General features: G+C 39.8%; 1 protein-coding gene across 2 annotated transcripts in view; it reads left to right on the top strand.

Moving 5' to 3' along the window:
* Cntnap5 (contactin associated protein family member 5) overlaps positions 1–14644 on the top strand; it is a 787874-nt gene that overhangs the window by 424738 nt on the left and 348492 nt on the right. For both annotated transcript variants that reach the window (XM_027936831.2, XM_027936832.2), the window contains exons 9-10: positions 4924–5073; positions 8059–8230. In XM_027936831.2, coding sequence (XP_027792632.2) covers positions 4924–5073; positions 8059–8230 — 322 coding nt within the window. The remainder of the gene's footprint in view (positions 1–4923; positions 5074–8058; positions 8231–14644) is intronic.

Raw genomic sequence — 14644 nt, 5'->3', positions numbered from 1 at the left:
AGAATTGTTTGTTGTATTGGTTATCTGAATCTATCGAGTTGTACATTCTAAGTAGATGAATTATACCTTAATAAAGCTGTTATAAAATTTTTTAAAAAGGCAAATTAAATAGCAGAAACAAAAAACTTTAAAGAAACACTTGCTCATCACAGTGATTCCAAGAGCAGGGCAGGGCTCACTTTGGCATCTGATACAGAAGCAGCTTAGCCATGGTGTCAGATGCCTCCCTTAAAGGCTGATTCTGCCTCTAAGTAGTCACATGACCTGGGGCAGACTCTGGATTTCTGTGTTGGCATCTACAGTATGAGAGCAATTAACTTTCTCTAAGACTATCATGAGAATTATCAATTATACACTTAAAGTGCCTGGCATATTATACACATTCAATACTGATAATGTGTATTTTTAGCTATTTTTACAATTGGGATGTGTTTTAAAAATTTATTTTCAACATTGAGAACTGCCCCCTGATCTTGGGAATGGAGCTCAAGATCCCTTCCAGTTTTGGTTTGCTTCCTGAGGAAGTTCAGAACATCCTATTTAACTCTCTATATAAGGAACCTTTTTTTTTTTTTTTTTTATTAATGTCTTAGTTTGAATTCTGGGACCTATGAGAAGCAACAAGGACAAAGTGGATAAAGACTACAAGTTGCCCCATCCTGCATTTCAACTTAAATAGATTCTTATCTTTATTTTTAAGTGATTGCAAAATTTTTAGAGTTTAATTTTAGAAACTTTAAAATTGCCAGCACTCTATATAAGAAAAAACAAAAATACTCTGAGATTCTATCATTCAGTATTTTCTCCTTGGAGAACCTTCAGAACAAACTGTTTAGCCAGAAGTTTTTACTTACCAGTATGTCAACAACATTTTGGGACATTACGCTTTTTAATAAGTATATTATATTTCATATGACGAATATACCATATTTGATTTAGCTAACTTGCTATGATTGAAAACACTGATAGTTTTAAAGTTTTACTATTATAAATAATGGTGTCATGACGTATCTTCACCATACACTTGGTCTTTAGCATTTTTTATTTTAGGATTAATTCTCTAGAACCTATGGAAAATGAGGTATGGCATTCACAAGATTTTTGATGGCTATTTGGTATATTGCCCTCCAGAAAGAATGCATAAACATATGCAGCCATGAGCAACATACGAAATGTCCTCTTTCCCTCTATATCTGCTAATATTGAATAAGTACCAGCATAAAGTATGATCTCTTCTCCTTTCCTGTCACAAGGCTCGTCACTAACATTCTGATAACAGAAGACAGGTGAACATGAGAAAAATGTAACTAATTTACTGAATCAAAATTTTATGTGAAATGGGAGATTTCAGAAATGAAGACCCAAAGACCCAGGGAAACCGATCTGTTCTTAAACTAAGTTGGATGAAGAGTGCACAGCCATATAGAAGTGCAAATACACCCACGTCTATTACCATTATTTGATCCAGTGATGGTAGATGGAGTGGAAAACTCAGCCAGACTCTCTGCTCAGATTCATCCTGAACTCTCTGTGCAGCGCTCCCTCTCTCCCAGATTTGGGTCAGGGTCCTGCAATGACAATCTTCAAGAGATGAGGAAAAAAAGCGACTGTACTAGTTTTTTACTTGCTTTCTGGGTGTAGGATTCTAGTTTCAACAGTCCTCCTTAAGGAAGAAGAATTTATTTGTGTATGGCTCATTTTATGAAAGAGGGATAGAACAAAAGAGGGCAGAGGACCCTTAGACCGTCTTTATAAAATGCCCTCCCATGTTCCTCAGCTCAGAGTATTTAGTCTGGCAAGGTGCTATACTTTGGGGGTTACGAGTTCTGAGCTCCAATGTGTATAATCATGTTTTGTACTTGGTCAGATAACATCAACATCTCACTAAAGTTCAGAAACTATGTTTGTTATCACCCAACTCTTTTCAGAACTCAAATGCCATCGTTCATGCCTCAATTCCCAACGCACATAGGTGCTTTTTGCCCCAATATGGCCTTAAATCCCTTGCTTTTTTACTTCCAGAGGCATTTTCCCATCTGGGTTTTCCTAACCTCAAATCTTGCTTTTGTGTTTCCTCATTGAAAACTGCTGCTGTTTTAAAACTATTTATCTCAGGGAAGTTTGGAAGGAAAGCAGTGTGATAGAATTGATTCTCCCTAATTTGTGAATAATTTATAGCACTTCAACTGTACTTTTTAAAGAGTCTTCTTAATAAGCAATTATAGGAGAATGTCTAGGGGTATTTTTGGGGGGGTCCAATAACAGAATGAAGTGGAGAAAAATAATAGCCAGGTAGAAAAATAATATTTTTTAGAGGGAAATATGCCATTTCACTTGCCTTGGAATTGATTCTAGAGTTAGCTCCCCTGTGTCAGTTGAGTTTCTTCTGGCTGTTTGCCTTACTATTCTGAAATCTCTAGTGGAAACAGTTCTGAACCCAGCTGCATGATGGAATCCTTGGGATCTTTGAGCCTTCCAAGGTCTGGAACCACCCTCAGAAACCTGGCTTAATTAACCTGCACTGGGACTCAAATACCACCAGTTTTCTGAAACTCCCCAAGTGATTCTTACACCAGGAATTATTGTTATATTAAAGCTCCTCTAAAGAGCTGAGATTTCACTCAGGTTCCTCCTGCAGAGAACAGGAATTATTTAAGGTCCAATCAAAAAGAAAAGCAGACCCCCCACCCCTACAAATGTGGACTGAGGTTGTGGGTCAGTGGTACTATGCTTGCCTAGCATGCAGGAGGCGTGGGGTTCCATCTCAGAACAGCAATAACAAGAGGAAAAGAAAAAAGGAAGACAATAACCAACAAAATAAGCCTCAATAAGTGATAACTCTAAAGGCAAACAGACTGATGTGATAAGGGGGAAGAGGTAGAGACCACAACAAATGCTCTTGTTGTGCTGACTAGATGATAGACCTCAAAATAGCAGGACACTTCCTGCAGCCTATATACTTCTTCCTCACTGTGTTCTATACCTATCAGGACACTTGTCCTTTAGGAATACTTTAGAGTCTGTGTATTGAACTAATTGAACACTCTCAGCCCAAACCGTCTATAGCTTACGTTCAAATGACATCTCCTGGGTTATGCAGATATATGCAAATGATATGCAAAATAAGGGGAAAAGAAAAGACCTACAGTTGGCTGAGCCCCCCAAAGGCTCCTGAAAGAAGTCAAATGTTCTTCACAAGGAAACACCTGACAGAGTCTCTACCTCATTAGCAGAGTCCCTGTAGCCAGGACCCAAATCTTGGCCTTATCTGAGGACTGCTGCCTTTGGGAAAAAGTAGGGCCACCAGACTGAGAGCTTTCTCAGTTCTCCCCTCCACCCCAAGCAGATGTCCAGGGCTGCAGCAGAGACTGACTGCAGGGGAACTGGCTAAAGCTGCAGGAGGGCCCATACATCTGGGCTGCTCTGAGCAGATGGGGCACAGCTGCTTGGTGCATACACAGCTGGGCCCCACGCCTGGTGTGGGTCCAGTCTCCCTGGGCAGCTCATCTAGCCATCTAGAGCTCAGGGGCAGAAGCTCTGCACGTGCCAGTCTGAAAGCCTGGCAGACCTCTCATCTGATTGTCTGTTCATGCCTTCTTCCCAGCTGGCTGCTCAAGTGCAGTTCCAGTACAATCTACCGAGGCTGGTCTATTTTACCTCCAAAAATAGCTCTTAATACGTTTGTGGATCTCCATTTTCAATGCCATTACCTTGGCTGAGAACCCATCATTTTGTCCCCAGGGACTTCTGCAAGCAATAGCTCTATCAGGTCTGCCTCCAGCCTTGACCCCTCCCAACTCCTATCATCTGCTTTGCAGTCAGAGGATTCTTGAATATGCACATCCAAACTGGTCCATTCATTTCTTTCAAATGAAGAAACTGCCTGTGTGCTATTGTGATGGACAACTCTTTGTGACCAGATCAGTTAAGATGACTCTATTTCTGTTAGAAAGCATCTTGACCCAACAGGACAAAATTTTAATAGATGAAAAATGTTTTAGAAGAAATCATTAAAACTCTGGTGACTAGTTCCTAATACAGTTTTCTCAATCAGGCAGGTACGCATTATAATGTGCATCAAAGACAAGCAAACAGGAGAGAAATGAACTATACCTTCAAAAAGCTCTAAGAATTTTCCTGATGATCACATATAATCCCTTTAACGGTGATACAGAATTAGTATCTTAATATTTACAGATAAACAATCCAAAATCAGTGAAGATAGGTAATTAATACAGTGTCACATAATTAGTTGCAGGAAAAAAAATTAGAAATGAACTAGTTTGTACTATTAGTCTAAAAGGACACTGTCTCTGCCTGGTACATCATTGGAATCAAGCTTTCTTTGAGCACTTTAAAAACAGTTTACCAGGCTGGGGATGTAGCTAAGCAGCACAGCATTTGCCTAGCATGTACAAAACAGGGTTCTATCCCAACATTGAAGGAAAGAAAATTTACTGTTTACTAAAAATGGGATGTAAGTTGTTTGTAGAAAATTGAGAGAAAAATAAAATTGTCTGTAACCATACCATACAAAGATAAAACTGCTGATATTAGTTTGAGGGTTTTTTTCCCCCCTTAGCTTTTTCCTCTACAATTATATATCCATAGATCAGTTAATATATGACACACCGTTGGTTGAAATGTATATATAATGTTGTGTTTTACCCTTTTTTAAAATCAAATATATCAGAAGTGATTTAATTGCTTAAAAAAATAAAAGAAGAAAGGAGAACAGAATTAAGTGGTGAGAAGGAGAAAGATGACTCCCACATAGCAGTTGGAGGTTTGGTTTGAAGCAAGTGAGGCTGGGCTGCACAGAGCATGCACATTGACCACAGCAGGCTGGGAAATGAGCCCCACTCTTTCCAAACCTCCCCAAATCAATCATCCCTACACTTGCCCTTCCTGTTTCTCCTGCAGGCAGCAACTTGAATGATGGCTTGTGGCATTCGGTTAGCATCAACGCCAGAAGGAACCGCATCACTCTCACTGTGGATAATGAAGCAGCATCCCCTGCTCAGGACACCACCCGGGTACAGATTTATTCTGGAAATAGCTACTACTTTGGAGGTAAATTCTCCAGCCTTTGAATTCAAAAATAAATGGGCAGGGGGAGGGAAAATATAGGGGGCAATTATATCTCACTTTGTCAATTAGGCAATTCTTCTGAAGTATGTGTATGCACACACACTCACACACCACACATACACACACACACACAGAGACACACAAACACACCTAAAATAGTGTGAAGCAAAATCTTTCATAGCTGTGCAAATATAAATTATCTAGGACAGTGCTGAGGAAGAAAAGAACTTGAGCTATAAGTGCTGGTGTTACATAACACATCCAAAGGAGATTTTTTTGTAGCCATGCCAAGCTCTGTGATCGCATTGGAAAAGAGAAACTCAGCTGAAAACTTGGAGAAAGTGAACCAAGAGTCAGCAGTACCTGCAAGAGGGAAAATTCAGGTGCAGAGGCAAAGCCAGCTGCCCAGCCATCTAGGCTAGTTCAATGTTATTTTGCAGTCTTAACCACTGTCTTCCCTTCTCCACTTCCTCTGAGTTCCTCCTTGCCCATGGAGAGGGACAGCTGGGAGTGGGGGGGAAGTAGGAGGCTCTGCAACGTGAACCACTTCACATTCTATTCTCTCTGGTGTCTGGTGAATCCTGGAAATCTTTCTGATGACAGATACACAAGAACAAATTGGTAAGGGTAAATAACATATGATCAGGCATCTACTACATTTGTATACACACACATATACTCTTATTTAGCCTTTCAATGTTATTTCCTTTATTTTAAAAAATAATATCTGATTCCTTAGCCAGTTATTGGTATTCTAGAAACCATCCCTCAAAGGAATTTAAGCTTCATGGCTGTCTGACCTTGAGCAAGGCACCAATAATCCCTGGACTTTCTTATCTGAAATGTGGGAAAATAAGCTCAACTTCCAGAATTGCTAGGAGAGTTAAGTGAGAGCAAGGTTTAAATATATAGAATGGGAGCTGGGAGTGTAGCTCAGTGTTAGAGTGCTTACCTAACATGTACAAAGCCCGGGATTCATTCCCCAGCACCACACATACAAAAAATTGGGCAAAATGGCACCTGTTATATGAGAGAACATGGAAAAATTGGCTTCAGTTCTTATAGATATGAGCATGGGGTTGTCATCAAGATTATAGTCCCTAACTCTATTTCCATTACAAAATTGAATTATTATATAAAAGCATGCAGTGCATCCCCCTCCCCTTTCTTTCTCACATCTGTACACATTCTCTCAAAGTGTTGGGGATTGAACACATGTTAAGTGCACACTGGACCATTGAGCTACAACCACAGCATCTTTAGTCTCTTATCTTCACACCCTAGCATGTACAAATCACTTCTCTCCTCTTGAGGAAATGTTGTTAAAGCTTTGAAATACACAAGGGACTATGCAAGGTGCAGCATACATATTTGGGGGAAGGAGGAAAGCAGGAGGGAAGCGGTGCAGAGCATAAGAAAGAACGTCTGGTCCTTCAACCCAACTCTTCTCCATGTGTGCAGTTCTGTCTTACCTCATTTGATTCATGCAGCAATTTTGTGAGGTAGCTAATAGCATTCCCCATTTAATAGATAATAAGAGTGACATTTGCTGACATGAAGTATCTATCCATGTAAGGTGGCAGACCTAGTAAAGTAGTAGAGCAAGGACTCAAATACAGAACTGTGTTCTCCTCAGCCTGCTAATGAAAGCAGAGAGATAAAAGCAAATACAGAAAAGCGTATTGGGGTCCCTGAAGATGTACATCACAGACTGCATAATTCTGCCCCACATGCACTATTTCAGCAACAGAAAAAGAAAAGTGCTCTTAAACTTATTCTAGAAAAACTGATTTCAAATAATTATCATTAAATAAGTATCTGACCTGTCACAAAGGCAAAATGACTCCTCTCATTTAAAGAAGTTCTCTTAGAGGTGGACTCTTCAGGGGCACTGGGCTTAGGAGATAAAGATTTATCTGTGATTTGAATAGTGTTTAAACAAACGCCCCATGCATAGACTGTAAACTTGAGGTGAAAAATGAGTTTCAGTAATAATAGTCAACTTACATAAATTCTCTCTACAGCTTCAATTAGAACTTGTAGCATCTCTCTTCATTTTATAGTGTGTCTGTGAGCTGTTAACCAGCTGCCGGCTTCAGCCCAGCAGTGACTGTCTATTAGAGATGGCTGAAATAATTCCCAATTATTTATGGGTTATTGCCATGTTTTCAAGCTTGCATTCCCATATGCTTTGAACCTATTAAAACCATTGAGATGGAGTTTGTAAAGAGCACAAGCACTCCTATACCTGCTTTGCTCTATACCTGTCTTAATGAGAAGTAGATATGCCCTTATTGGAAGCTATGCTAAATCATTGCAATGCATTTTTCTCTTTAAAAAAAAAAAAGATACAGCATTAACCTTTCACAAATGCTATTATAGATCTATAACTCTGTGCATTTAAACCCTAGTTCCTTTAATGTCTGGATTTGCTTTGCACATGATTTCAAAATTCCAGTTACATTCCTGTGTGTACCTTTCTCAGAAACTAAGCCTGTTAATGCTAACAATTAACCAGGCAATGACTCTGCTGCCATGCTTACCCAAAACATGATTTCCTTTGAAAGTGTAATTCAGAACTGAATTGTGCATTTAGACATGTGTTTCAAGACAGAGCCAAGATTCCTGAGTAGTTACAATATGTTTCTTCCTTGAGATGAGTGACGGATGCCATGCCAAAGAATGACAAATAGCTTGTGAATAAGAAAAAAAATAAGAACAAGATAAATGTTGTAGTGTTGGTATTCCCTTTAACACCCTCTTTCCCCCTATAAAGTGATTGAGTATTCCCATTTTGTATCATTTCTGTCCCCTCCCTGAGAATGCTAGGATTTACAACAAAAGTACATGCACTGCGATGAATGAAAAAGTACCAAAATAATTAGACCTCAAGGTCTTCCATCAATAGGTCGCCAAAACAATGACTGATCATTTCAGTATTCTTCATCTTTTTTCTCTGTCCCACAGGGTGCCCCGACAATCTCACCGATTCCCAATGTTTAAATCCCATTAAGGCTTTCCAAGGCTGCATGAGGCTCATCTTTATTGATAACCAGCCCAAGGACCTCATTTCAGTTCAGCAAGGTTCCCTGGGGAATTTTAGTGATTTACACATTGATCTGTGTAGCATCAAAGACAGGTAATTATTGTCTCTTCTCCTCTGTTCTCCCACCCCCTTCCCATTCTCACTGTTCTAAATATGAGTTTCTTTAAGCAAAATTCTAATCCACCAACATTAGCCACATTAGACATAATTGAGTCGCCTAATGGAAAATATTTCTGAAAGGATTTCAGGCCCAGAGAAAAATGGTTTAAATTAGTTGAGTCTCTCTTCATGTTGACTTGCAGTAAATGGGATATGCAAATTAAATCAAAATACAAATTTGTGAAAGGATTAAAATTTTATGCATAAACAACATTTGATTACTTTGAAGTTAAGAGTAAAGCAAAAAGGAGGGAGGAATTGCTTCTCTCCTGAACCATTTCATTCTTTGCTGCACTGGGTATCTTTTCTATCACAAGCATCTAAGCATCAGGCCTCCTGGGAATCTGACAGCAAAAGCTTTGGGCAGTGTCAGACTGTGCACAGCAGTAGCCTGGGGGTGGTTGATCTTCACTGTCATGATCCCCTATGCGGCTTTGTTGACCCAGACCCTGGCTAGCAAAAATCAGCACTCTTATTCTGCAACCCATAGATCTAGCAAAAGCTTAGTTTTCTCCATCATTTCTCCTGGGATGTGGCTCTTCTCAGGTTGGGAATTTCTAGATTTAAAGATAAACTGCAGAAAACCGCAGAGAATGAATTCTGGATTTTCAGCAACATTTGCCATGTTCCCCCTGCAGCACCCACCTCATTTATTCTTTTAATTCTGCTCACCCCAGTCCAAATAGCATTGATCCAATATGCTGAATAAGATCTGCTAAGTGCATGGGCTGTGTGTTGGTGATAGAGATCCTCTGCTCAAATTCCATCAGGGAATTAATTAGTTATTACAATAAAGTGAGATAAATGACCAAGCAATGCACCCTTATTTGTGGGACACATGGCAGTGGCAATTTAGTCTTGCTCTAAGAATGAGATCAATGATGCTGAGTGGAATCTTAAAGGAGGAGGCAAAGTCGGGAATGGCCAAGGCAGGAGTGGGTGGGGATTGGAAGAACAGTGTCATGAAAAGACATGAAAACAGGAGATAGCATGGCTTACAAGTATTAACTCAGAATACTTCTTTTGCCTTTAAAATCTCTATTATTGGAACAAAAGCATTTTATAACTGATGGTATGTAATAGTTTAATTGACAGCACTTATTTTTCTCAGTGGTATATAATTGGTGGTATATCTTATTATTCATAGTGTCTTTAGATTCAATTAATATAGTTCATATAGAGAGGATCAGTGTGGTGAAACACATGGCTTGAACTAGAGAGGTGGACCTGTTCTTCAATCGTGAAGAATTCTATGTGCTAGTGAAATGTGCCTTTATGTTCTAGGCAAGAATCAGGAAGAAGGGCTGGGATTGTGGCTCAGTGGTTGAGCGCTCCCCTAGCACTGGCGGGACCCAGGTTCGATCCTCAGCACCACATAAAAATAAAATGCATTGTGTTGTGTCCATCTACACCAAAAAAAAAAAAAAAAAATTAAAAAAAAAGAATCAGAAAGAAGTGGTCAAATTTGCACAGTTGAAGGAGTATTCCAGAGCAAGTTAGAGAGTAAGCACAGATCTAGGAAGGTGACTGTCCATCTTTGTCTGGGGGAGCAATGAGGAGAAGTATCAGGTCTTCTACCAAGTGACATAGAAATCAGCTATGCAGAAAATAGTCTTTGCTAATGCTGGGAATGACCCATCAAATTTGGTGGAGCTTCATGTGCATGTTTTCCTGTTAATACCACAACTCAGGGAATCATCAATAAAGCACACAGACTTCCTGGTTTGTATGCTGTATTTTTTTTTTCTATTTGACCAGGTGAAAAAGTGGGTAATAAAATGTGTGCTTCGTTAAAATGCACTAGTTAAAGAACTCAGAAGAAAGGGTATTACAGGGAACAATTTCTCCCCTTTGGTCTTTAATAATGGTGAGATATAAGCATCCTACTTCATCAGGCAGCAAAGCTTTTTGCAAAGTGTGGATCAATACGGGGAACATTTATCAATAGGAATCTCTTTGATACCTTAATTTCTAATCAAGGAAGCTCTCATTATTTTTGATTACATGAAAGTCATTGCTATCTACACTGCATCATTACTTTTGTGTAATTGTAGTCTTGGGTAATTATATTACATACAATTGTGTTTTGGTTAATTGTATAATAAGGGATTGTGTTTAGTTTAGTGGGTAAATGGTATGTTTTTCTTGATTTGCCAGACACTTTCTCTAAGAGAAGGGAAACCCATGGCAAAATGTTTGCTTTATGCATTATTGATTGAACCTATATTTAACACTTGTTTGAGAAAGACAGGGGTAACAAGGAGAGACAGGTAGTTTCTGAGTTTGGTGTTTCATTTATAATGTACAATTAAATATGAACACGATTTCAGGGTAATTGCAAAGTCATTGCCTTCAAGGAATGGACAACTTGGTGGAGAGGGAGGAGAGAATAGTGTGGTTGTTACTTTCCTTATCTGTGTTCCTGTCTGAAAATTCATGGAGGATGGCCTAAGAGTCTCTTCTCCCAAACTTCTTCCTGTCTCTTTCCTCAGAGGCTACAGACACCCAGGCCTCCTCCCTTACCTTCCATAGCTCTCCTTCTCCTTCAAAGTGAAAAAGGATCATCCCTACCGGCCTCTCTTTCCCACTGGTCCCAATTATTACACATTAAAGGTCTTGGTGCTGGTCATTATGGGAAAATCAGATACGGGAAACACATGGTAGCGTTTATAGAAAAGGCATGATGGTTCCAATATCTTAAGAGGTTCTCCAGGGAGTCTCCTTTGAGATGGTGGCTGGAAACTCTGGTAGGTACTGACTGGTTTGAGCTGTTTACAGTCTGCTTTTGAGATATTATCTTAACTAAAAAATGGAAGGTCCTTTCTCAGGAATTAAAAAAAATTTTATTAATCTGCATGCCAGTAATGGGCAAATTACCAAATATCTTGCCTCTGGGAAGAAAGGAGGTGGAATAACTGGCCAGGCCTACAGCTCTAGCAGCACGGAAAGCATGGGTTTAGGCAGTTCCTGTGCCTAATTGTGCAAAGACAATTAGACAGAATAGGAAGAGACAGCTGGGATACCAATAGACCTTTCCAAGGAGACCCCACACCCTTTAATAGTCCCTATTAATTTGGGACATACAAAGTACAGCTCCTCCAGTCTCATGGTCTCTATATCCCAAGCTCTGGTTCTTTGAGCTACATTTGTTCCCTCCCTTGAAGGCAAGACATTGTATTCTAATCTCTCATTGAGAAAAGGTACTTTCAATAATTGCCTCATTTGAAGAACAGCTATTTATTACACTCTCTATAGTTCAATCTCACAGAAAGGCATTGAGTGAATAAGTGAAACAAACATGTACATTTGTGAATAAGATACTGAGTTATAGAACCCTGGAAGTATAGAACCACAAATATCCCTGCAGTCAATAGCTTTCTGTCACTGTGACAAGATATCCAGAAAAATCAACGTGAAAGAGGAAACAAATTATTTTGATTAACAGTTTCAGAGGTTTCAGTTCCTGGTCACTTGGCTGTGTTATTATTTCTGGGCCTCTGGTGCGGCAGAACATCATGATGGAAGCGCATAGTAGAGAAAAGCTTTTCTCCTCATGGTGGCCAGCAAGCAGAAAAAAATTAGGGGATATAGACAAGGTAAAGCCTACAATGGCTTGCCCCCAAGGACTTATTTCCTGCAACTACACCCCACCTCCTACAGTTTCTACCACCTCCCAATTGCCCATTAAATCATAAAACTATCAATGTGTTAATCCATTGAGAATATCATGATCCAATCACCTTCCAAAGGTCCCATCTCTGATTGGTGCATTGGGGAGCAAGTCTTTAACATGTGAGCCTTTGGGGGAACTTTCCTGATCTAAACCACAGTAAGCTCAATTTTCAAAAATGGGGTGACTATGAGCCAGAGATGTTTTTCAGCTTTTCTAAATTCACATACGGCTAAAGTTGCAGTCAAGAGTTGAACACTGCCAATGTTCTTTTCTCTGTACAATCTACTAAACAGGCACTGACCTAGAAATGTCAGTCATTGTGTAACTGTGACTCTAAATATGTAACACCACCTTTTGCTCAACCGGATAGATTTTTTACAAGTATGCAGTATGTCTTATTCTTTGTCATTTTTATGTGCCCAATGGGTGGTTCTAGTCAAAAGAGGGACAGTCAATTATTGTGCACTGTCAGGTAGGGTCTGAGTGGAGCAAGATGGGTCAGGTCCAGAGGTGGCCTGAAATCTAGTATCCTATGGAAAAGCCATTCAATGCCAGAAACAATCTGCAACACTCTGGAGTTCAAGTTATAGGACAGTAGAGTCAGATATCAAATGCCAGCCAAGAATTCAAAGAGAAGTTGGAATCCAAGTACAAAGTCCAACAAGGAGTGGGGGGGGGGGTGGTGGAGACAAGGGTGCTAATGAATGAGTTAGGGATGTCATACCCAGAAAGAAGCTTGGACCCCAGGGTAGGTGGCTACAGTTTTGAGAGGTGTTAGAATGCACTTAAATCCCAACCCACTGCTTTCCACCTTGAATGATGTTATGTTATCAATCTTTGTTCCATGTTTCTCCTCTTGAAAGACCCAGATCATAAAACCTCCCTTTATGTTGAGAGGTAAAAGAGAGTGTGATATCAACAGTTGCATATCTAGTATGAAGTAATATTCAGAAAATGTTCACCATGTTCATTCCCAAACCCAAAGTCTTTCCTGGAGAGAAAAGAGGTTCTGATCTCTTTCAATAAATCCTCAAACCCCACCAAGGCCAAATGATTCCCAATAGTTTCTGGGAGTGACTCCCACAGAAACATATCCTTGCATGTGCCCTAAATTGCTCAGTTTTACAACACCCTTTTTGGGTTTCAGTTTTCTCTAGTTCAAGGAACCTGCCTAGTTCCTAGGACCTCTAGTTCAGGCCACCAGCCAGTGCCCATTAGTAAATCACCCATTCATTTGAGCCAAGACTGTAGTCTTGCCAATTTTCTTAAGGCAAAAGTCTCAGAACCAGTGCTAGGATGAGGTTAGAGATCCAATTTTAAGGTGGTCCTTCCTTACAGATTCAGGCTTGTGCCAAGTGTGCATTCCCAGTTTAAGGACTTCCTTAAATCTTTTAAGCAATTTTGTGGTTGCATCAGAATCATCAAAAGTGCTTGTCTAAATACAAGTTTCTGAATGGGGGAGGGGGCATGAAGGTGAAGCCTAAAAATTTGAGTTTCTAATAAATTTCCTAGTTTCAGCTGCTATTGGTAAGTAGGGCCAAGTGACTACTTTTTTGATAATAGCAACCTTAAAGAATCTAATCCTAGAAACCATGGAATTGCTGGGAATCTTCAAGGATGATATAGATCTGGGGGAGAAAGGATGGTCCCTGCACCTCTTGAAACCACATGTAGCTTCTCTCCTGGCCAGAATCTCATGGGATCTCCAAAAAGTTCTAGGAGACCTGCCTTAATGTCACTTTCTCCAAAGGGGCATTTAAGTAAGTCCCAGAGGTAGTGTTTGGGGGGGGGGGGATGAGTTTTCTTTTCCTCCAAGACTTCCCTTGTCTCACCTCCTCCCTGCTTTTCAAGACAAAGTCTTGCTTATTACAAATCAAAATATTCAAATGCATAAATCATGGGGGATTTGGGTTGGATGGGAATGTGGTTTTAGAATAGCTGAGGGAGTCAACAGTTATACTCATGAGATATATATGAGTACAATTGATTGACTTTTTGGTCCCCACTGAATGGCATAGCTTGATCTTTTCTTCTAGAAAAATCACACAGCTTATAGATGGTAGTAGTACCATTATCAACAAAGTAACCCTTACCTCACATACTGACACCTTGTAAAAGATTGACAGACACTGGTTTCAAGACCTAGTACTGGAAAAGGGCTGGGATAGGTTCTATTTTCTGTGAACCTTCTTCATACAGTGATGCTATTGGGGAAAGTCCTTGGAGATCATCCAGCCTTAGTTTTGTACAGCCAGAAATGGAAGTCCCACAAATAAAGTCAGGTACAGAACCAGGAACTTCTCCCTGGTCTTTGCTATTGCATCTCAAGCAGAATTTTCACTACAATTCTTTTGAAAGTCAAACAATTTTTTTTTTCAAAGAATGGATCACATGTAAAACAGTGCATTGGATTTCCTATAGCCATTTTTATTATGAAATGTAGCTTCTCCCTTCACAACCACTTCATTTTCTCTCCACACATTTTCTCTAAAGAAAAGCATTTGCCAAACTTTCTGGTCAAGATTCTTACCTTCTGGTCTCAGGGTTTGGAGTGCTGTAAACATGGGGAGGAGGAAAGCATTATGTTGGATAACCTCCCATAAACAGACTCCTGCTAAAACCCACCCTGTGTGTGGGAGTTTGTCAAAAACAGTGGGTAATATAAAAAGATTACA

Source organism: Marmota flaviventris, chromosome 11 (assembly GCF_047511675.1).
Source record: "Marmota flaviventris isolate mMarFla1 chromosome 11, mMarFla1.hap1, whole genome shotgun sequence".
Classification (NCBI taxonomy): Eukaryota; Metazoa; Chordata; class Mammalia; order Rodentia; family Sciuridae; genus Marmota; species Marmota flaviventris.
Note: the sequence above shows the minus strand (reverse complement) of the source record. Positions and strands in the feature narration are given on the sequence as shown.